The following is a 24,488-nucleotide window of genomic DNA, read 5'->3' as shown; positions in this document are numbered from 1 at the left end:
GAAGTCACATTGCTAAATTCTGCTCCATCCCTTCATATAAATGAGAGGATTCTTGCAGTTGAACTTAGGTTCTTTCCAATTCTTGCCACTGTACAAATGCTTTGCTGCATGTCTGTATGTCTATCTTTGTCCATACTCCTTACCATTTCTTATATACTACTTCTAGAAATAAAACCATCAGTGTCAAGCTCTTGGTACTTGTCTGGAGATACGAACCAATTTACTTTTGCCCCAGCAGGCAGTATTCCTGTGCCCACCTCCTGGCATGATACAGCAGCACCACCGTTTCGCTCTGCCTGTCAGCTACCCATTGCATGATCTCCCCCAGTGCTGCAGCCTTTATAAGGATGGCTTTTAAGGGATGGAAAAAATTTTACCGATCTTTATGTATCACACTTTAGATACTTAAGCTGTTTTTGATATTTTCCACTACGAGGAGGTTTGATATATATCTTTCCCCCCCATTTTGTGGTTTTTTCCTTAGATTCTGCCCCCCAAAAAAGGATTATTGGGAAAAGTCATAATTTTATGAATAAATATGTTTATATTAATAAATAAACTAGTATATAATTACTCAATAGATATTGCCAAATTGCTTTTCAGAACTGTACCATTTTATATTCAATTGGTCATTTTAAGAATGTTAAAAACCAATCTGACACAATATGGCCATCATTTTTTAAGATTTTAAATTATTTACTAGTTTCAATTAAAAAAAATAGTATCTGACTTTAGCATAATCATTTCTTACTAATGAAGCTGGAGATTTTACTATTTATTTCCAGTAGAATTTATTCATCTGTGAAGTATTTGGTCACATCCTTTGTTCATTTCTCTACTGAGGTTTTCAAATGTGCATCTTACCAGTTTATTTGAATTCTAGACAATATTTAAGTCATTTTTGCTTAAAATACTTTTATCAGAATGTTATTTGCCAGAGTATCAATTTTATATAGATTCTAATCTATTGTTTCCGGGTTTTTTTCCCTATTCCTTAAAAGCTTACAATTTTAAACTGCCTCCAAAGCTTTTTTTTATTTCTTCCATTTTATTTTTTCAGCTTATTATTTTAATCTAGGTGATATTCTGGTATATGGTAAGGTTTTGCTTCTTGAATTTTTTAACTGAAGTATAACTGACTTAGTAATTTATATTTAGGATGAGAAAGCCCTGTAGCTGGAACATGCAAGTTCATGAAACAAGATTGAAGCTTTCTACATTCAAGTTTGAGAACACAATTAAAAAAAAAACCTTCTGCCAAATTTTCAGTGAATCTATACTATACGATTACCATTATAGAAGTGAATTTTTAAACTGGTGTTTGCCAAGCTGACCTTTAACTTGATACGCTACTTTTTTTAAAAAAAAAATGGTGTTTTGCTATATGCGGAAATAAAATTATTTTTAAAAATTGACTGTGAAGCTTAAAAAAAGAGCATACAGATGGCAACCATAAACCACTGCCATGAAGAGACAGCAGTTCAAAAAATTTTAATTATCTTTATGAACTTGAACACTTGCATCTTTGCCTGCAGTTACTGGGTTATCAAATAATATGGAGAGTTCAAAGTTTATATTACTTCAAGTGAAGAAAAATAGTTCTTATTACTCAATTTTTAAATTGCTATCATATGGATCAGGATCAGTGGATGGTGTTGATGTGCTGGAGAGCTGTGTGAGTGCACCTGTCCTCCTCGGGAAATTCAAAACCAGGAAGAGCTCTAAGAGAAAAACTTCCACATCACAGAAGGGCTCTGAGCTTCACACGGAGCCCTGCACAGAAGCCCCAAGAACCCACTGATGTCACTGTCACTCAATGTGTGAAGGTCTCCAACTCTAACAAAGGACAGAGCTCTCTGGCATGAATGAGAAGCAACAAGGGCCTCTATCTTATCTGATCTCTTAAAACAGTCACCTGAGTATCCCATTGTAAACTAACAGGAGTATTTTTTAATAATTTTTTCTTCTTCTATTGAGTGCATTTTTAAGAAAAATGTGATGGTACTCTTAGGGTAGACAGCATAGTATTCACATAGCTGATATAAATAGACACAGGATTTCTCAAACCAATAGGTGAACATTTGCTCCACTTTTTCCAAGCTGCAAACCATGGAAAGGAAAGCCTGGTGACAATGTGAGAAGGTTTTCCTCAGTAATGTGAGCCATGAGTTCAACAAGGCATAAACTTCTGCTGCATGGCTGACTTGCATGGGACAGAGCAAAGACTTAGGCACTATTCCAGGATGGGAAGTACAGACTGGCTAACCAGAGACACACCCAATAAGATTACCTTCAAATACATCTTCTTACTTCATAAAAATAATAAAGAATGTTTTCATTTGCATAGTTTCAAGATTGCTATCGTTAAGATGAGTAACTGTGAAATTACTAACTCATATCACTAGCTGGATATGCCCCAACTAAATGTGTTTAGAGAAGAGAAACAATTCTGCAGAACCACAGAGCAAGAGAGGATTGGGGATATTTATGTAGTGGGAAACCTCATATTCTTAAAAATACCTATAAAGGTGGGCCTCACGAGCACTTGTAAACACTGAAGACAGGCAACAGATGAGTGAGTTGTAACAAGGAGCTGACACCACCTTATAGACTCTTGTCAATCCTTTTACAAATTAGAAAAACCTCCAAATTAGATTTTGCTCCCATTTCCCTGCTTAATAAAACCAAGAGAGATTATGTGTGTAAGGTATACAATAAAATAATTACTAGAACAGACTTTAACCAGGCAAGTATTCTTTTGCTCTCAACTCATTGGATCCCACAGTCAGTCAAACTAAATGATACTAAAATGATTTACAGAAGATACTAATTTCAATAGTCAATCAGATTAAAAGGCAGTAACTACCCTCATTACTCTGATGTGTATCTTATTGGAAACCTCAGTGCAGAGTGTATGCCCAATTTAAACTCTCTGAAATGTCACTACTCGCCCAGTTTGGGGAAAGCTATAATGAGCTCATTTCCTCCACCTCTTGACTTTGATATGCCAGAATGCCAGTTCAAAGAGGATAAACTACTACTAAAGCACAAAAGACTGCTGAAATTACTAGATAAAATAAGAAATTTCTTTAATGGTGATAATGAAGTAGGATGACTAGAGATTTTTAAAAGGCAACAAGCAGATCCTATATTTCACAAGAATCAGTAATTTTTTGGGCAGTGAACCCAACAGAAGTCAGCCTTTTCCTGTAAGAAAATGAATTCAGATTTTTTTAAAATATCCTAATTATATTTCAGCTAAAACTTGAGCTCCCTGATAGGTAAAATGTTCTCAAAGACAGACCGCTCACTATATTCACCATTAATTTAAAAGCTAGGGCTTACAATACTAGGCTTCCGAACAGCAGATTTTGCTTTCCTCTTAGACATTTTAATGACTCAGGCAGACGTGACCCAACAATGATGTTTAATCATTTTGTAACCAACCAGCTTGGCTTTTCCTCAGTTATAAATTTATACAGGATATAGTCACCTGGACTTTTCTTCCAACAGTACATCTTTTAGATTAAAATGACTTAATTAACCAGTGACTATAAATAATATGACTCACCATTAAGCGAAAGATTTTTTTAATACAAACATCATGCAGTATTTTGGGGTTCCATCGTAAACTACAATTAGTGATCACCATGGCTTAATATTCACTTGCACTACTTTTGGGAAACACTCATTTACAGAATACTGGGTACTAAATAGATTGATTAGACTTACCTGGTAATTCACAAAACCCCAAATTGGCGCTATTTAGTTAGGAAACATCTAAGAATGAGCTTTTGGAAGCTGTGAATTAAAATGACATTTTTTTAAACCAATGTATCTCTAAACGTGCATCCAAATGTCTGCTGTGACCATTAAGGTAGCAATTAGATGTTTAATCTAACAGTACTGCCTTTTTTTTTAATCATCTCTGAATATCCTCACCAGTAACAATATGCTCGCCATTATTCAGGTTGGATATAGTTCTTGGAAATCACCTCAAATCAGCCACACCCCAGGCTGGTGCAAAAACTGCATTTTGAATAAAACACTAAGTATCACTATCAACTATGTTTAATGACCTACTTATGGAGGCGAGGCCCCCAAAAGGGGATCCCTAACAATGTTTTGAGTAATAGTTCATCACTGAAGTATATAACCACAAAGTGATTTCTTTGAAAAGATCACCTGTTTGGGTTGGATGCTCTCATATGTCTAAAAACAACTCTGTGCTTCATAGGCACACTTCCTACATAAACTCACATAAACTCCAACCTTGACTTTTGGAGCTTACAATTGACATCAAAGTTATTTTGCTGAAAACTTCTAGTCTGTACTCACAGCTAAGGTTGATTTCAGATCACAAGCATCTAACAGTCATTTTTTTCCCTCCATCTTCTGAACACGTTAGAACACATAAATCATAGTTTGCAAAACAAGATAAAGTAATTTCCTATAGTGACCAACTGAGCTGACCACATGGCCTACTAATATTAAACACTATTTGGCTACAAATTCTGAATGTGGCATTAGAAAAGGAAAAAAAAATCCCTTAAACTTCACTTGTGGCCCTTATGCATATGCCTGCCCTACTACATACTAGGCAGAATCACATGAAATTGACATTTCTGTAGGTCACGGATGGTTGAGTATCAACACTTCATATGATTCAACTTAATAATACTGCTCTAAGACAAAGAAGTTTGAACACCTACCAACAGAGCTGAAGAGATTCAGGCTATTATCTTCATGGTCATCTTCCTAGCAACAATTTGTATTTATGCAAAGTTTGATAGTTGAAAAAACCTTAATAGATATATTATGGAAATTTGCAACCTGGTGAATTAGGCAGAGCATATACACTGATCTCCACCTTATAGATTAGAAAATAAGGCTCAGATGTTAAGTCACTTGCTCAACTGCCCAAAAGTAATGGAGCAAGGAATCAAACCTAAACCCTCTGACTCCCAATCTTTGCTGCAAACAACCTTCATATCAAAGGATAATCAAAATCATCAAAGTTTGAGTACACACACTCCCAGTTCTTGCTTATGGACAGATTCCATAAATACTAACATGATAAGTGTCTAGATTGGAATACTTAAGAGCTTTCAAAAATGTGGGTGCATATTCAAGTACATTCTCGTAATTTATTTGCTCAAGTCTGCAGTCTGCAATCTCACCCAGGACTTCATCCTTACATTCCACAGGCCCTCCTGCCCCTCGCCCCCAAAGGTCACCACCTGGCTACCCGTACTCTGCAACCCCTAGGCAACAAAGCATTACACTAAACATACACTGTAGGCTTCACACCATCAGTCATGGCACCAGCCTATTTCATTTATGATAACCAAAGCCTGTGATGTGATTCTCAATAATATATTAATTGAATAAATGGCTGGCCCATGACTCAAATTGATTGTGGTAATGGAATGATCCCACTGAAAGTTTAAAAGAAAAATTTGCAACAGCCTAAATTTGTTCTACAGTCATCATTATTTATTGATGAAGGAAAAAATTTGATATTAACTTCTAAACCAGACAATTCTATACATTAGAATATTCACAGTAAGTGATAGCTCGTGCAGTGTAATAAGGCTTTCCCCTCAAACACCTGCCCCTACTGGCCCTTCAAGCAATAATAGTATCTTTCTTATTCACTAATTTAAAATAATATATATTTCACCAATGCTATCTTTAGATACAGACACTGATAACCCCCTCCTACTGTCTGGTGCTGTGGGGGTGTCAGTTTGCAGGGATCAAATCTCACTTGTCACCAAGAAGACATATCTGTGACTGTGGTGTCCATGGAGGCAGAAATGAAGACGCCGCATAACGTGCACGTGTGCACACATGCACACACCCCCACACGCTTCCCTTCTGAATTATTTTAAAATGTTTTAAATACTTACTCACACAACAGAACACCATTCTCTAGAGAGGCTCGAAAATCCTTCGTTTCAAAATTCTTCTGTGTTACTGCCTGAAAGACAGATTTGGGTATTAATTTTCTCCTAATGAGGGATAATACACAAGTCAAATTCAGCATGAGATTAATTAATATGCACCTAATGTCACACTTCAAGAATGTGCATATTATCACCAAAAGTTGCTCCATATAGGAAATTCTATGCGTGGTTCTATGTTACAAAGAGAAAGGTTAACCATTTTGGTATGAACAAATATAAACAAAAAAACCCCCAAACGAGTGTTTTCTATAATGTAACCATTTTATGGTTGATAAAAGTTAGAAGCTTAATTTCTAGCAAATTTTCTATTAAAAAAAAAACCCACTATGGGCAATCTACTCTACCAAGAGTAAATAAAACCAGATTAAGATATAAACTTGAAATACCAACTATATACCACATCATTAATTTCAACTCCATCCTTAAATTCCTCAAGTTTCATTACAAAGCTAAATAGCAAAGGACATGACTCTCCTTAAAGGTATTCATGAAATGGCCCTGATCTGTGTAAACAGCTATTTACTGAGACATTCTAGGGAGAAAACTATTAAATCCTGACACAGACAAAAGACAGAGAGGGAAGATGGGACATATTTTAACCAGACAATTCCCCACTTAAGGCTCTCACATATGAACAGACCACCTTCAGGTACCACCACCAAGGTTCTTACTGAAATGCTAGAAAAGTGTCTACGGATTCTGTCTTTCTCTGTCTTTCGAGGTGGAGTGGTTGGGAGGAAAGGGGATTCCATAGGGAAAATAGGAGCAGAGAAAATGGAGGCCCTAGTGGGGAAAAGCTGCTCCAAGAACACCCTGGGACTGGGTCCCCAGCCAAGGGTACGACAGGTGCTTCGTGACAACACCCGCCCTAAGGATGGACCCACCACCTGTGAGCAGAGTCCTTGCTCCACCTGCCACTACAGGAAGACATACGATCTTGGAAACACAATTGGGAAATCACCAATCTTAAATCCTCGGTGAGCTTCAGAGCTCCTGTTGTCCCTGCTCACTGCCGCAAGCTTTGTGGTCCACCAAGAGTCCCTATACGTGCTCGGCTTCTTTCCCCAGTTCCCAGCAGTGCCACACCTACACATAATAATGGTTAACTGGCAAAACAATGGGTATTTTTCAAGTTAGTTTCTCATAAGCTGGTTCTATAAATATGGACAGGAGCTGGGTCAGGAGGGGATACACTCAAATACACAAAGAAGTAACATTCTTTCCTACACAGGGCATTAATCTACAAAAGGACTACATCACTGCATGAATTAAACATTTGCTAAGTGTCTCCATTACATACACTTACCTGGATACTGGATGGAAATCTAAAAAAAAAAAAAAAAAAAAAAAAAAAAAAGCAAGGAGCTCACAGCCACATAAGCAAAACATACACAAATGAAATGGCACATTCCTTTGAGGATAACCTTGAGTGGCCCGTGGATTATCCCAGGGAACAAGAGCTGCACAAACTCTTCAATTTTCCCCAAATAGATGCAAGACAAACTCAAGGTAAGCGCTGATTCCCAACTAGTGAAAATAGAGTAACATCTCATTTATCTGAGAATGCCTATCCAAAGCTAAAAAAGCATGAAAAAGTCCCAGGGCCATTCAAAGCAGCTGTCGAGTCCATTCTCTCTAGTCATGGGAAAGCCCCTCAGAGCTGCCAACACTTAATTATCCACCACAGAAACAGTCTGGAGATTACGTTCCCAAATCAAGGTAGAGTAGAAGCAGCGAGTTAGATGAAGGATTGAGCCTTACAGACATACAGGGACCAGTGAAGAGTGACAGTCAACAGCACGGGATGGGCCATCCAGAGGGCAGTGTAGTAAGCAATGAAATGGAAAGAGAAAGGGCTCAAGTCAGACCAAAGCATATTCAAATCCCACTTTCCTTATCCAATAGCTGTGTTATCTTAAGCAAGTTAAATAACCTCCATGAACCTCAGACTACTCATCTGAAACAGAGTAAATATCACCTACTTATTAGCCTATAATGTGCAATCCAGCGTCTCAGGGTGGCTCACAGCAGTATATGCTTGACCTCTTTACATGCATTGACCTCCCAGTAACATTCTGACAACACACTGCAATAATTAATTCTCAAAGGAAATCCTCTGTACCATATAGACAAAGCTGAGTTAGACTCAGAATACTAATTAAAAGTAGAAATAATGGAATATACAGAGACATTCAGAAAACCCAACTAACCGGAATGGTTCATTTCTCCAAAAAGACTACAAAAAGGCAAAAATCCCAGTATGCAGCAGATTTCAGACCACCTCCCTCCACATGTCAAAATATTAACATACTCTTACTTTAATAAAGTATATATGTACAAAATATTAATGTTCATATACACTTACCAAAATCTAAATAATGATAAGACCAGAGTCCATTTATACTGTACTTACAAAGACAGAATGTAGAAACTAAGCTGATTCTTAAATAATAGTCTACATTTGAGGACATGGGAATCTGGCATCTCTGTACACTATTGAAGATAATATAAAATGGCATCAGCATTTGAGAAGGCAATTACTGTGATATGCGTCTGAAGTCTTCAACACGCATACTCTTGGGCACACAATGTGCAGATCTAAGAATTTATACCAAGACAACAGGACAAGAACACAGAGACATCAATAGAAGAACTGCTCCACAGCATTATGTATAATGGCCACAACTATAAACATCCCAAATGCCCAACAATAAGAAATTGGATACATTATGATATAACTATAAAACAGAAAACTACATGAAATTTAAGTTCATGTCATAAAATAGATTTATCACTTGTAAAGAATACTTAATATACTAATTATAAAGCAATTTACCAAACAGTACATGGAATATGATCCCAATTCCTATAACTCTATAAGGATGCGTTATATAAATAAATATAGAATATATTAACAGTAATTATTTCTAAATGGTAGAATTAAAGCTCATTTAAATTTTTTTTTGCTTAGGTATATTCTGTAACAACGATAGGTGTTTCTTGTACAACAGATACAAATTAATTTATATTTTCAAAGAAACATTCAAAACAGGTCAGAATCCATCAGATTTGGGTCAATTTCCTGTATCGCCTACATTTAAAGGATAAAGGAAGAAAAAGACACCAGTTTTCATGTAGGTGTTTTTTTTTTCATTATCTATGACATACACACAGTCCTTAAGTTTAATAATCCTTACTGTTCCCCTTTCACTAGTAAGAAAGTTGAGGCTCAGGGAGTTTAACTTTGTAGAAAGTTCCAGAACCATCCACATGCAACAGATACCAAAAACTTACAGCATTTCACAAGTACTCAATAAGAGTACTCTCAATTGCATCAGATAGTTTTTCTAAACTTAAAAAAAAATGAAGCTGTCTTCCATCTGTATTTAGATTTTTTTTAAATCTTAATTAGTGTATTTTACCATGGACTATGCCATGGATTCAAAAATAATCCTCCACTGTTAAGGGTATAAAAGGTTAACTCAGTAAATTTAAAAAATGTTCAATTAACTTTTTCTCAATTTTCCTGATTAAAAGAGATTTGTGTCTTAACACATAATGAATGTGTGTGTGTGTGTGTGTGTGTGAGAGAGAGAGAGAGAGAGAGAGAGAGAGAGAGAATGGCACTCTAAATATTAATAAAATGAAAACTCTGTAAATGATTTAAGTGTTTCTCTTGACATTTTCATGAGCATTACAAAATGCTCATCCTGTATATACCAGCTACCTCAACTTCAATAACGAAAAACATCTGATCATTGTAAACTAAAATTTTTAATTAGCAGTTTATATATCCATATAAATACAAACTCACCTAAGAACCCACCTAAGAAATTTAAACACACAAAAAGTTTTTCCACGAGTTTTAAACAAAGAAGAAAGCATAAATTCATAGCAGGGGTTTTCGGTCTACAGCAGCTACCTGGGGCATGTTCCTTAAGAAACACACAGCATGGCACCTCCCACGGTCAGGTGAGGTCAGGGCTGTGAATCCCCACTCTGCCATTTCCTACCTGTAACCTTGGACAGGGTGCTGAACGTCTTCCTTTTCTCACAGGTTCGATGGAGATACAAAGTACATATCTCACGGGGCTGCACAGAGAATTAAATGGGATTCTGAATATGAAGCCCTCAGCACTAGCCTGATTGAGGAAAAGCCTTCACAAATGTTAGCTCCTGCAATTAGCTGTTACTATCCATCTGTAGAATGAATATTATAAGTTTCATCCTAGCAAAGAGAAAGTCCCTGTTGCCAGAAGTAACACCCTTTACTTAAAAGGAAGAAACTGAGTTACCACACTATACAACTCCACTCGACTACCTTCTATATCCTGGAAACGATTTAAAAAAAAAAATCATAATAGAGATCTATAAAGGACCTCAAAATACAGTGAAGGCAGTTTGTTTCAAAAAATGAAATCATGCTTTAAAATGTGAGCCCATCTGTATTTTAAGAATCTAGTATGCTAAAAGAAATTCCAGAATTTCTAAAGAGCTATTGTTTGTCTAATGGTTCTAATCTAACAATTACTCACTGCATTTTTCAATTATTCTGAGCCACACTCATTAGCAAGCTATTTGAGGTGTGATACATTTTACGTAATGAGGCTGTGAGTCACAGGAACTAAACAGAGACCACGTGTTTCCCACCAAGTTATCAACAGTCAACACAAACAGGAGTAATCACTATGGAGTCAAACAGCCACACCTTGCCTTTTATAAAACTTGTTCTCTTCCCTCTTCCTTGTCCCTTTCCATAGTTTCCTAAGGCAGTTAAATTAAATCATTTCCACCTGAAATATCCTAAGACCTACATCAAATTTCATCTGGGGTTTAATCCTGGACCCATCTCACTCTACATGCTTCTGATAAGTACTGCTTCATCCCCTCATTTTTTTTTTAATGCCTGGGGTGGGGTGTAATTTAGGTTTATTTATATATATATATATATATATATATATATATATATTTTTTTTTTTTTTTTTAAACAGAGGTCTTGGGAATTGAATCCAGGCATGCACTCTATCACTGAGCTGTACCCTTCCCCGTCTATCCCCTAATTTTTAATAGAAAAGAAGTATTTGCTATATCTACTTCACAGCACACAAATGATATGTGAAAATATTTACCCCTCCTTTAAAAAAAAAAAAAGACTACATACTATTTTCTGTTGGAAAGACACTAAGAAGCGAAACGGCCAAGTGCGAGGCTCTTGGACGAGATGCTCCCTGTGAAGTTATAATTACTCTCCCCAAGCACGTTAAGGGCGGAGCATCGTGCCAAAAGCACTCTCTGCACAAACACTGCTGCCAAACCTGTCTTACCACCTGTAGCCTCCAGAGAAGTCCTTGATACCAAGTTTTGAAAAGGCGTATGTTATGGAACAAAGTATCTACCAGCCAAATATACCTACAATAAGTGCCAAGTTCCCAAATTTCAAAAAAGCAATTTCTTTTCAGACAAAATATATTAATTTAATAAACCAATGAGAATTGTCTTCAAACCCTTTACTGTTTCGTTTATAGTTTTATTTTAATCCTCTTGCTGGATGAGATTTCCCACCAATATTAGCAACAAGTTTCTCTGAAACTTCACCTCTCAGTTCCAATTCTGACCACGTAACCCACATGTCTTAAATCCCAAACATTTGGGGAGCTTCTCAAAGAACTTCATACCAGACTGGTTATCAGCAAAACATTCAATAATGCCAAATAGCAGGCACTCACCTCGTTTAAAATTTTCAATTCCTTTAAAGTAGCCACTTAAAAGACGTTCAGAATCCCTAAAGCAGTCTTGACCATATTTTTGTGTGAATAGCAGAGCAAAAACACAGTGCCCATTTAAGCATGTTTTAAAAAAGGGGAAGGGATGTTTGCTGACAGAAAATGAGGCTATGAGATTCAACTGGGCTCACAGTTGATTCCAAATTAGGTTACTAAATTGATTGGTTGGTCACCAGATCATGAGATTTAAGATACACACATATGATCATCATCATGCCAATCATTTCAACATAAGCAAAGCAAAAAAAAGAAAAAAGAAAAACCAAAAGCCTAAGAAATCTTTACCATCAGAAGCCACTGTGCAACACAAGAACCACACCATGAAACAACTCATAAAAGATAGAGCTGCCTTAATTTTTCTATTGGGGGACATAACCTAGTGTTCACCTTCCAATGAGAGAGCCCTTATAGGGTATGGCTTCCACAGACAGAAGCCCCAGGCCAGCACACACTAAGGAGCTGCCGTGTTTTCAGTCTCTAAAAAGCTGTCAAAGAATTTAAAAACACCCTCCTCTCCTTTTCTTCTATTAAACTTCATTTTTGAAGCAATTATTATATGACGCCCATGGCTCCACCCAACAGGTCCAATTTTTATAATGAATTCCATGAGACATATATATCATTATTTATCATTCAGGAACTTGGCCAACCTCATTGATCCCATGCTAAAAATCTACAAATGCAAGGATTATGGCACATAGTCAATAATATTAGGTAAAAACTAAACATTTAAATAGAAAAAAAGAATGTCTACCTCCTAGCTTTTTCCTGGCCCAGAGTAAAATTATTGAAAAGGTAATTCACCATTTTAGAGAAGTCAGTTCTTCCCCAAAGAAAAGGCTCTGTGCTTTTTAAGCTACCCTGATAAAAATTTGAAGTCAGAGAGCTGAGATGGGAGTCTTGGACTTCTTTGTATAACAAAGATTTAAGTCTCCTAATTTCTCCGGGCTTCAGTCCCCTCAGTTATAAAAGCGGCAGCCAACACTTATTCTGTTTACTTTGTGCACAATCTTCCACAGTCTTCCCAGCAACTCTATATAGTAGATGCTTTTACTCCATCTTGATATGAGGAAACTAAGTTACAATATGGTTGCTTGAGTTGAGATCTAGGTTAGTCCCTACATAACAGGCAGTGAACATCTAATGAGAGTGCCTATGAAGGAGCCGAGTGAAATGCACAATGTAATTAGGAAGCTCCAGCTCCAGCCCCAGCCACCCCAGCCTACTCTGCAATCTCTCAAGGGCAGGACTGCCTTACTCGCCTTCTCATTGGTTGAGATATGGCTTACACATACTAGTCACTCATGCTAAATCTAATTACTCTTCCTATGAATATTTGCACTACAAAGAGTTTAAGCAAGGCAAGAACAAGACCGAAAAAAAAAAAAGAAAAGCAAAACTGATGGTTAAATTTCAGGTGTACTGGTGGCAGATGGGGATTGGTTGTGTTTTAGAAGAACTTGCCTCAGTCCCCAAAATCATTCATCCTAGCTTTGTCGATAGCTCAGAAACACACACACAAGAGAGTCCGTGGCAACATGTCACTCTAGTGGCACACATTTTTAAAAGGAAATATTCTTACATGAAAATATCAAAGTCAAGAGCTTTGCAACACTGATTTGGTACATAAGTTTTTCTCCAGACTATAAAGAATTTATTAAAATTCAACTTTCCGTTTAAATTATCTTTCTTAATCTTAACTGAGATATTAGGAAAGTATTTAGTTATTCATTCATCCAAAAATCATGTAATGACAACTGCTATGCACATAACTGGCATGGTGCTTGGCCCTAGGAACACAAAAAGATGAAGCAATTCTTGGAAATAACTTCTTTAAAAGTCTAACCCTGTTTTGAAATATGTGGTCAAAACGGCATTTTAAGCCTAGGCAGTTCTCTAAAATGTGGTTAACCCTCTGAATTACAACATGTGCTTGGTTAACTTGTATATTCAGCAAATAATATTGCTTTAAGTGACATAATTCTCAAGTCACTGGCCTCTCTTGTTAAGATTTGGCATTGCACTACATAATATTCCAGGGTGTATACCAGGGCTGTTTTTGCCAACGCTAACATCACTTGATAGCAAAACCAAAGCCAACTCACAAGTCTTCCAAGATAGTGGTATCAGAGTTGCACCGATCACGAATTCTAAATGAAATCCAGAAGGCTCTAAGTGGTCAAAAATCTAAACATCTTCTGCCCCACTGCCCACTGTAAGCCCTTGGTCTCAGTGGCTAGTGTAAATTACACCTCCTGTTCCTCCTTCTCTTGGGAAGGCCCACAGTCTACACAAAGCCAGGAAGGGACAACAGACAGCAAAGTGCACAGCTCCTCGTGTGTTCCTGGATAATTAAACGCCAGCTGTATTTATAAATACTCAAAATTCTCACTCAATCATCATTAGGTCAAATGCCAGCTACACTCAATTTGGGGGGCAAAAAAAAATGAGTTTAAACACAATTTCTGGTCCAGGAGAATGGCCACTTCCCCATACCATTACCAACTTTGAGCTCACAGTCTCAAATTATTTTTGCTAAACCACAACTATTAATAAGCCACAAATGGAAAACAGATGGAAAGAACTAAATTAAACCAAAAGAAGAAAGGAAGATTTGCTCCAGGGCTGACGATTTCTGTGCCAGGTTTCATCTAGATATGAAATCCAAGACAACCTGAGCCCTATTAGCAGCTAGTTAAATTCACAAAAAATCACACAGAAAAACGTGCTCAAGTTTTACAGCTCTACTTTGTTCTGTTAACAATCACAAAAACTACTCCTAAAGAACAAAGTGCATTTTGTCTATGAATACCGGCTCATATTCCAACTTACGCTGTTTCAGACAATAGGGGAAACACTGCAAGGGAAAAAAAGCCTACCAAAAGCCTAGTCTAGTGCATAAGTGATTTTTTTCCTCCTAGATCAAGGAGTCTTTAAATAAACAGCATACAAGGCACATGGAGATGGGTATATCCATTATCAGGATATTTTAAATAGAGTCCAAATGCTTAATATAATCATGGGTTCTCAAGAGTCAAGAGACATCATTGTTTTGTGCAGAAATGTCTCACACACACATTAGCAAGTCTCAACAATTACCTGCTTATCTCCCAGTGAATTACCATGAGAGAGATCACTGTGGGAAACATTCATTTTGGGAAACAGTGTGTCTCTATTCCAGGTGAGAGTCACTACTTATTTTATATGAACTTCAAATTGATAGTTACACCCCTGGGACCTAGCATACACTCTACTCCCCAGTGTAAGTTTGGCATTGAGGGATGGAGTTAAGGTGACCTGTGACACAGGAGTTGCCTAAACGATTCCCTTTTTTTTTTTTTCATTTTTTTAATTGACGTATATTCAGTCTACAATGTTGTGTCAATTTCTGCTGTACAGCATAATGTTTCAGTCACACATACATATACATATATTCCTTTTCATATTCTTTTTCATTATAGGTTACTAAAGATATTGAATAGTTTCCTGTACTATACAGTATAACTTTGTATATATATATATATATATACAGATATATAGATATATTTTATATATAGTAGTTAGTGTCTGCAAATCTCTAACTCCCTATTTACCTCTTCCTACCCCCATTACCCATAAGTAAACCATAAGTTTGTTTTCTATGACTATGAGTCTGTTTTGTAGATAAGTTCACTTGTATCCTTTTTTTTTTTTTTTTTAGAGTCCACATATGAGTGATACCATATGGCACTTTTCTTTCTCTTTCTGGCTTACTTCATTTAGAATGATGATCTCCAGGTACATCTATGTTGCTACAAATGGCATTACTTTATTTTTTATGGCTGAGTAGTATTCCAGTGTATAAATATACCACAACTTCTTTATCCAGTCATCTGTCAATGGACATTTTGGTTGTTTTCATGTCTTGGCTCTTGTAAATAGTGCTGCTAATAATGAATGCATAGCAGTATTATTTTCATATTAGCCAAAAAATGAAAACAGCCCATCAATCCATCAACTGCTGAATGAATAAACAGAATATGGTATAATCATACAATGGAATATCATTCAGCCATAAAATGGAATTAAGTACTGATACATCTACATCATGGACAAACCTTGAAAACATGAGGCTATGTGAAAGGAGCCAGACACAAAAGATCACATATTGTATGATTCCATTTATGGCACATGCCCAGAGTAGGCAAATTCATAGAAATAGAGAGTATGTTAGTGGTTGTCAGGAGTTAGGGGAAAGGAAGAATGGGGAGTGAGTGCTAATGGGTACAGAGTTTCTTTTGGGGTGATAAAAATGTTCTGAAATTGGGCAGTGGTGATGGTTGCACAACTCTGCAAATATACTGAAACCCAATGAACTGTCCACTTCAAAAGAGTGAATTGTGTGGTATGTGAATTATAACTCAATAAATATGTCCTTAAAAAGCCAATAAATTGTATACTTAAAGTTTTGTGCATTTTATTTAAGTTCAATAAAGATGACTTTTTAAAAGGCCTTCCATAACATCTCATACCCCATACACAAAAGTAGTTCAATATAAGTTAAACCATTAAAGTAATTTGGTTTACTATCTCCCTAAATGCCTATCTTCCAAAAAAAAGTTATATATAATTTCATAGGAAGAGGTCTAAATTTGCAAGTTGAAATTTCCAGCCCACTACCTCACATACAAAAATGTTTTAATTATGGTATTTCCTTTTATATATTTGCATCTATCTTTCTATTTTTAAATGCTTCATCTTTGCATTATATCTAAATAATTCCACAACCCTAAGTTTTCCTAAATGCATTTATGGCCTTTTATATATGGTTTCAAAGAAGAAAACACATGAAGGTGTGACATAAAGGGCCACAGCAAACAGGCTTGCAGCATCTCCACATTAACTCCCATTGTGAATTAATTACTGTCCCCATACAGAATTGTTAAGAAATCAGTTTTCCTTAGCCAACTTGTAGGAACAAAGCTTCTCCTAGATTATTTCAAGGGCCTTGATAAAGTTTCCAGCTTATCTCAAAAGCAGATATTGCTGATGGCTCCCTAACATGTCTGATGATTAGTTCCAAATATCCTTGACTGAGTAATAATTTTACTTCTTTGTTTTGGAATCATCTGTTTCAAGACTGTAAAAGTTGAAGCGTTGAGAATAAAAATTTTAACACTATAGTTTGCCATCTGCACCTGAGGGTTGGGAATCTGTAACCCACGGTATATGGGGGACTAGAGCAGTCCTGGATTCAGGGATCCCAAGGGGTCCTGGAACTAATCCCCTGCAGGTACCAAGAGACAACTACATTCTGGTATAAGACAAAAAAGTTGATATGAATGTTCCCTGCTAAGATACAGAGGGAAGACTCAAACACATACAAATGAATGAGGTTGTTCCCCACCCCCCAAAAAAATCACTGACCTTGAGAACTCAACATCAGGAGGTCTGCCTGACCTCCCGGACGCAGTGTTGAGGGCTCCCTCGGCCCCCACCGCATCTTCGACTCCTCGGGGACCGTGATGCTCACATCACTGCCTAGCAAATGTGTATTTGCCTTCAGGGCCCCCCTACTGGCCCCAGGGCCTAAAGGAGATATCACGGCCGACAGGTTGACTCCAACCTGTGCACATGTTTGGTTTGGCCCACACAGAATGTTGAAGTTGGGAAAATAGGAAGCAAAGTTCTGGATTAGCAGCTTCTCTTTAAAAAAAGAAACAGTCTGCCAACGCTGGGCATGTATTATCTCATAGCCACAACTGGGTGCCCTGAGTTAATGGTGGGCGGCCGCAGAGAACACACTCTCCAGACAGCAGCAGGGCGCGCTACACTTCCATCTGTTGCACCCACCCTTCCCTCCACTCAGTCACCACCTGGCTCACCCCGCAGGTATGTCATTTTTGAAAACATGGGATTTTTTCATTGTATCCTCAGGGCCCAGCGTAAGGAAATCCTGCCCTGTAGGAAGGAGTCCCACTTGTTGACTCAGAATTTTGCATGTAAAAGAATCACTTGTGATGCTTGTAAAACAATACAGGGGCCATTCTCTAAGCAATCCTGATTCAAACAGCCTGGATGGATACCTAGAAGTCCATTTTTTTTCTAGAAGCAGCCTTACTGAGTCTTGGTAAGAACAGTCTCTGATAAACACGGCTTTAGTGTTGGGTATCCAAAGCTCTTGTGAGTCTTGATTTCCTTATAAGAAAAAGAATTTGGACTAAATCGTCACTACGACCCACAACTCTAAATGTTTTCTTTGGTTCTTTATTGGAAAGCTAAGGAAACCAAGGAGGAAATCAGTTCCTGTTCTCTGCTACCACCTGCTGGCGAATTCTTGGTACTGCCAAGGTATAAACTGCAGTCCAAAGATTACTGTCCTCCATTTTTAATGGCTAGATCCAAGCACATTTTTTTAATCAACAAAATAACTTAAGAACTTAATATCAAGCTACACTTGGTGAAAACTAAAAAGGGAAATATTTTATAATCTGTCGATGATACTTCAATAAAGCTGAAACAAAATTAAGTAATATAACATCAATAATCTGTCTCCTTTATTAATTCTACAAGCTTCTGGTGTGTTTTACAAAACTGATTTTGGAACACATAATAGATTTTGAGACTTTCTGTAGAAAAATCTGCACAGTATAAAATCTGTTTCATTGTAGACGCAGGACCCACTAAATAGATCAACTCTTTACCATAAAAAAAAGTTCCAAAATGGAACGAATGATCGGCATTTTTGCAGAAAGTAAAGTGCTGATATAGAAAATGCTCAGAGACTAAACACATGAGTGAGATTTCTCAGATTCCTCTCAGTACTCTGGATGATTGCTCTCCCATCCACTAGAGCAGCAGGGAGCTCACATATCTGGGCTCTGTGAAGCCTAGCTTGTACATGGATTCTGCTCTCCGAGCCTAGAACCACACTTCAAAAGGGAGACAACATGGGCAGACCACCAAGCATAACGAGTTGACAATTTGCCTGAATGTTCAGGCAAAACCCGAGGAGGGTCCAGGGCAGAGGGCAGCTGGGCGTGACAGAGCGTGTGGGAGGCAGGAGAGCACGGGGTCATCTGGAAAGCCTCCCCAGAGGATGACTTCACCCTCCTCGAAACTGAGAAGCTTGACTTGCCAACCACTCCCTCCAAATTCTTCGGTTCACCAGGCCGGTGCTCCTCCTCCACCTTCTAAACTTTGCTCTTTCAAGTACAAACCCCAAGCAGGTACCCCTAGGTGTACAGCCCTAGTCCTTCCCTCGAAGCGCCCCTCCGGCCTCACACTGACACGACCGGGTTGAGCGTTCCCCCTTGGGCGCCTCTTCCATCACCACGAAGCCGCATGTGAGACAAGACCTCACCCTCTCACCCAAGGCTGAACTGCCACACCTCACTTCTCTGCTGAAATCATGATACCAGATTTCTCCCAGCCACCCAGACTCAAAACATGAGCATGAACCTTCCTGCCCTTCCAAATCCATGTCATTCTCTCCACCCCAGTTCGAAGCTTCTCCTCTGGGAGACGCCACGATGCAGAAACAAGAATCCCAGGTCAGACGGATGGAACCGACACTGGGGGAGACACTCCGAGGGCTTCTGGCAGCAATGTGAGCCCCAACTGATGTCTTGAGGGGAAACAGAAAAGCTGAAAACCAGAGTTAACTAATTCTTGCTTCCCCTAACTGAGAATAATGACAATGACCCCACATCCTGGAACAGAATGGAGTCAGAAGATGGAAAAGCTGGAGGAGAAGGAAAACAGACTTGCTAACAGCAGGGAGCGGGGCCGGCAGTGCCGCATGAAATAATTATCACCCCGGACCAAAGCCCAGCCAGATGGCAGCCAGGACAATGGAGACCCACGCAGGCGATATGAAATTTTGATGAATTCCTTAATGGCCACACAATGAAAGCCCATGTTCCAGAAACAGGCCAATAATAGAACAAATGTCAGTGCAGAACAAAAAGCCTTAAAATCACCTGCATTATTTACTCCTTTATATTTGTAATATTTTTTCAAAATGTGGTTTTTTAATAGGTGTTTTCACTGATGAGAATGATCATTGTTTATGTCACAAACACTGTCACTTTTTTGAACCCTAAGCTGATGCTCCAGGCTACTGTGTCCATTGCATTATGTCAAAAGGTGGGGTCACACAGCTCCCCACACACTGGACTCAAAATGACAGCAATTGTGGATCAGGGAGAACCATACACTTCCACACACATCTCAACATGAGACCTCAAGCAAAGTTACAGCTCCTACAACATGCTCCTAGCCCTCAGAATGAGGAGACTCACTTACACAAGAGCGTACACAGTGCCTTATGAACTCTAGCATGTCTCAGCAAGCCAAGATGCTTCTGAACTGCATCCAGTCAAAAGCTAAAGTCAAAATGAGCCTGAAGGTCACGGGTCTTATCTGCCTTCTACAAAAGCCTTGATGAAATCACTTAAACCTCCTGGAGAGGTTATTCTCCAGGAAAACACTGTTTGAGAAGGCACGACCACGAGATAAATGGTATGAAGTAAAACTCCAGGTTGAAAGAGCTAAAACTTGACTCGATAACCCTGAAGGAAACTGGGGAGCTGTATGCACCTGTGCGGGATCCCAAGGTAACTTGAGAAGAATTCAGGGAATTCCAAAACTCCTTGAGGGATTTCCTGGAGCACTCCTGCAGGTCATGGGCAAACAACCTCTCAATCAAGAGATACTGAGTGGACTAATGATTCTGAAACTAGTTGGGATCTGTTGTGACCCACTCTACAGAACTAGAGTCTGGGCAATCTGGAGTTCGTGCAGATGGAGACTGCCTGAGCAGACTGTCAATGGTTGGGTTCTCCCCGGTAGCTGGGAGAGGTCAATAGAGCCCGTCAGAACACACTGTCAAGAAAGTGGCTCACTAAGCAGGGGAGAGAAGTAAAGACGGGCAGTTGGTAAGAAGGAAGAAAGTAAAGAGGTTTTGACTAAGCAGGTTTAGCTGATGCCGCAAGGTAAGATGCCAGGCAAGCTGTAGAGTCAGGTGTTGGGATTTAATAATGCAGAAGTGAAGGCCTCCCAGGAAATAGCTAAATTCAGGATTAGGATCTCAAAGAAAGTGGCTGGAGTAGAAAGGGAAGTCCTGGATCGGGAGGTGAGAGAACTGGACGGGACCTCCCAGTCTACCCTGTATTACTCAGGATGATGGTAGGGTTAGGGACGGAGGGAAGCAGTGAGCCAAGAGCTCAAGTCTTCGCTGAGTTAAGAAGCGCAAGTGAGAGGTCCGAGGTCAGCAAATAATGCAGAGGAGGGACACTGGACAGTCTAACCAACTGGTGTAAGCCATAGATATTCCTGTGTGAACATGTCCTGCTATCTGGAAGTGGCCACTTCTTCGAGCCCTGAGGTAACGCAGGAGGTGGTAGATGGCAAACTCCACTGCGGAAGGTGACAGGAGAAAAAGAGGACTGGGTCTCCCTTATGGCAAAGAGGTAAAGGGAACGTTTAGAGAAGGGGTAAAAGTTGGGGTTCTCACTGTAGAATTGTTCCAGGGGACAGAATGGAAAGGTCTGGGAGGAAGCAGGGCACTGGGCCAAGAAGCTAAGCGTTGGGCACCATGACGGAAACTCCTCCATCTTGGGTGGTACAAAGGCTGACAGGAAGGACACATGAGGTTCACTGGCTGCAGGGATGACCTCGATGTGATACTGAACATTCCCGTTTCACATTTAACAGAAAGTAATTTGTGACACTAAGTCAGGCCAAGACCAGACAAATCCTGCAATTTTTTCTTATGATAAACCATCCTGCATTTTGAAACTACACTGAACAAACACCCTCTATTCAACACACACCCAGAAGATTGATGGGATAAATAATACTTCAAACATTAGGTCACTGGTCTATAAACAGAGAGAGATTCTGTCTATATTCATATTACCTGAAGCAAAACCAATTTTTTAAAGCTTTTTAAAAATATTCTTCTCAGTCACAGTTTGGCTTAGAAAAACTTTCCAGTTTTGCTTAAAGAGTACATGCCAGACTTATCAAAACTTTTCATTTACTAAAATCAAATCTCCAGTTGTTAAGTGTAATTTAAATTAAATATTTACAAACACAACATATAGACGATCCCTTACATATCCTCTGAAAACTTCGTTGAAGCATTATAATTATTATTCGCCCATTGGAAACAACTGTTCCTCATTCAAAAAAGTACGTTCAAAGTACATCAAAGGTCATCCAACAAAATCAATGTACTTTACGCATCTGCTTAACACTATGTTAAAACAGTATGGTAGACTAAATAACTTATAAACCTCACTTATTGAAAACCACATCTTAAACCAGGTATGGGTAAACTAGGACCTGTGGGCCAAACCCAGGCCTACCACCTGTTTTTATAAATAAAGTTTTATTGGAACATAGACTTCTATCAGCTGCAACAAGATTTCTCACTACAACAGGCAGAAAGTTGAGTAGTCCTAACAGAGACCTATGGCCCACAAACCTAAAATATTTACTATCTGACCCCTCATAGAAAAAGTTTGCCAACTGTTTTCACTGACAAGTTATTAAGTGCTTTCATTTATTCATTCAAATACATTAGGGCCAAAATGCTGGAATAGACAGAAACATTCACAAAACAGTGTGCCCTGGAAAGACTTCAAATATAGGACAGAATACAAAATTAAGTATCAAATTAAATATGGGCTCGGGCTCCTGGTGACACTTCCATAGGGCCTGCCAGGAGGCCCAGCGTGGGTGGACTGGGCCAAAGAAGACCCCGGACAGGCCCACACTTTCCTTGGAAGGGACAGGTCAGCGCCTTCCCAGTTGTTTGGTGAGAAAGGGTTTCTCTGTCCCACCCCAACCTAAGTGAGGAGGTCAGAATGCTCCCCATTGAGAAGATGGACCATTTAAAATCGCTGTATCCTGGAAACACCTATAGTTCATGGAAAAGCCAACAGGCTGGAAATGCCACCTGGGACTTGACCACTGAGACCTGTGCCAAGGAGGGAATTCTTCCCACACTGAAAGGGGAGTGAGGTCCCCCTGCAGAGCCCGCAGACTTCCAGGTGTGCAGCCAGGCCGGAGAAGGCATAGCTTTCTAGAGCTACTCGCATGAAGACTTGGACTTTAAGAAGAGAGGGGGAGTGGGCTGCTTCCTGCAGGCCTCAGTTAAGTGACACTGTGCTGAACTCTGAAGATGAAGCCTGAACTCACAGGAAGAGAAAGATCAGATAATTAGAAAAACAAATCTCCGATTTCCCTTCAGATGGACCAAAAACTGAAACAGAGTCACATGTAAATGCATGTGAAGTGTGCCCTTCTGGAATTTCCTTAATTATGGGGGATCAGTTTCAAGAATTGCACAAAAATCATTCCAAACATAAAACCCCAACCTCAAGATTGGGAAGGGAAAGAGGTGTGGAGAGAAACTCTCCAGAAAAGATAAGTTGAAGAATGAAGGGGCATCTTGTAGGGGACAATCTTTAAAGAAGGCCTAGTGGAAAGAACATATTCAATATTTTGGAGTCTGTGATAGATTTGAGAAAAAGAAAAGAAAAAAAAAAAGATAAATTAGGCCTTTAGGAGTACAGACCAGGCTATGGACGAGTGGAATATGGAAAAGCCTGGGGTACTTGGAAATCGACTGGCTACCCCAGAGCTTGGTATAAAAATGGTCAGAGCTGTTGCCAGCACCAACTTTGTAAAAGCCAAAAAGGATGCTGAAAATTCACAGGCTGTTTGAGAAAAGAATAAACTTGTCTGGGTGGGTTGAAACAAAGAACAGACAGAAAACCAAAACAGTATGAGATACATGTCACTTGGCCAGTGTCCTTCACTGCATGTGTGAGCTCCAAGGGCTCAACTTACTGGGAGGATGTCCCTGCTTGTGCTAAAAGTGTCAGGAAATGGACAGAAGCAGAAAAAATAAGCATTAAATTGGAGAGTTAATTTATGGAATCTTTTCAATGTTTTTCAAAGGAGTTTACATTAATAAAATGAATGAAATGAAGTTTTCTTTTTCTAATTGAAGGACAGTTGATTTACAATGCTGTGTTAGTTTCTGATGTACAGCATAGTGTTTCAGTTATACATGTATATTCTTTTTCACTATAGGTTACACAAGATATTAAATACAGTCCTCTGTGCTATACAGTAGGACCTTGTTGTTGAAGCTTTCTGTTATTTGTATAAAAAAAGCAAACATGCATGTGAAGAGAATGATAGGATTTTAACATATACATCCCTACAATGTAAAATCCATTTCAGTTTTCATCCGTCTGGTATAGCACAGCCAATGAGCTTCCTCTATTTTAACTCCGTCAAACAGTACTTATTCTAAAATTTCATTTTTAAGATTGTTATTTGTTTATAATGGATTAGTCATAATTGAATGAGTCTCAATTGATAGTCTTTGTAAATGACTTTAATTACTTTAATGTTATAAAAGTATTGATTAAATCGCTTTTGGGGAGGGGGAGTTAATACTTCAAAGCCACACAGTAAAAGCAATTAATTTTTATGTTTCTTCAAATAAAGGATTTAAATAAAACAAGAAAAATATAAGTGCTACATAGAGATATTATGTACTGAATGCTGCGGAATAACTCTGCTTGGGGAGAAAGGAAAAGATGGAGAGACAAAAAAATGACTATTTATCGGTATTATCCAGGTAGAGAAAACGGGGATGAGTCAGGAACAAAATCAGTACAAAGTTGTCTTCAACCCAGGGGCTGCATCCTTTTCCCACAGTCCACAGTAGCTT

The 24,488-nt window shown here is 38.6% G+C and overlaps 1 protein-coding gene across 23 annotated transcripts in view; it reads right to left on the bottom strand.

The window, feature by feature from the left end:
• Positions 1-24,488, bottom strand: part of LMO7 (LIM domain 7) — a 189,907-nt gene that overhangs the window by 116,976 nt on the left and 48,443 nt on the right. For all 23 annotated transcript variants that reach the window (XM_074378343.1, XM_074378344.1, XM_074378336.1 and 20 more), the window contains one exon: positions 5,913-5,983. In XM_074378343.1, the coding sequence (XP_074234444.1) occupies positions 5,913-5,983 (71 nt within the window). The remainder of the gene's footprint in view (positions 1-5,912; positions 5,984-24,488) is intronic.

Source organism: Camelus bactrianus, chromosome 14, assembly GCF_048773025.1.
Source record: "Camelus bactrianus isolate YW-2024 breed Bactrian camel chromosome 14, ASM4877302v1, whole genome shotgun sequence".
In the NCBI taxonomy this organism is placed as follows: domain Eukaryota; kingdom Metazoa; phylum Chordata; class Mammalia; order Artiodactyla; family Camelidae; genus Camelus; species Camelus bactrianus.
The sequence above is the reverse complement of the archived record's forward strand: the minus strand, read 5'-3'. Positions and strand labels throughout refer to the sequence as shown.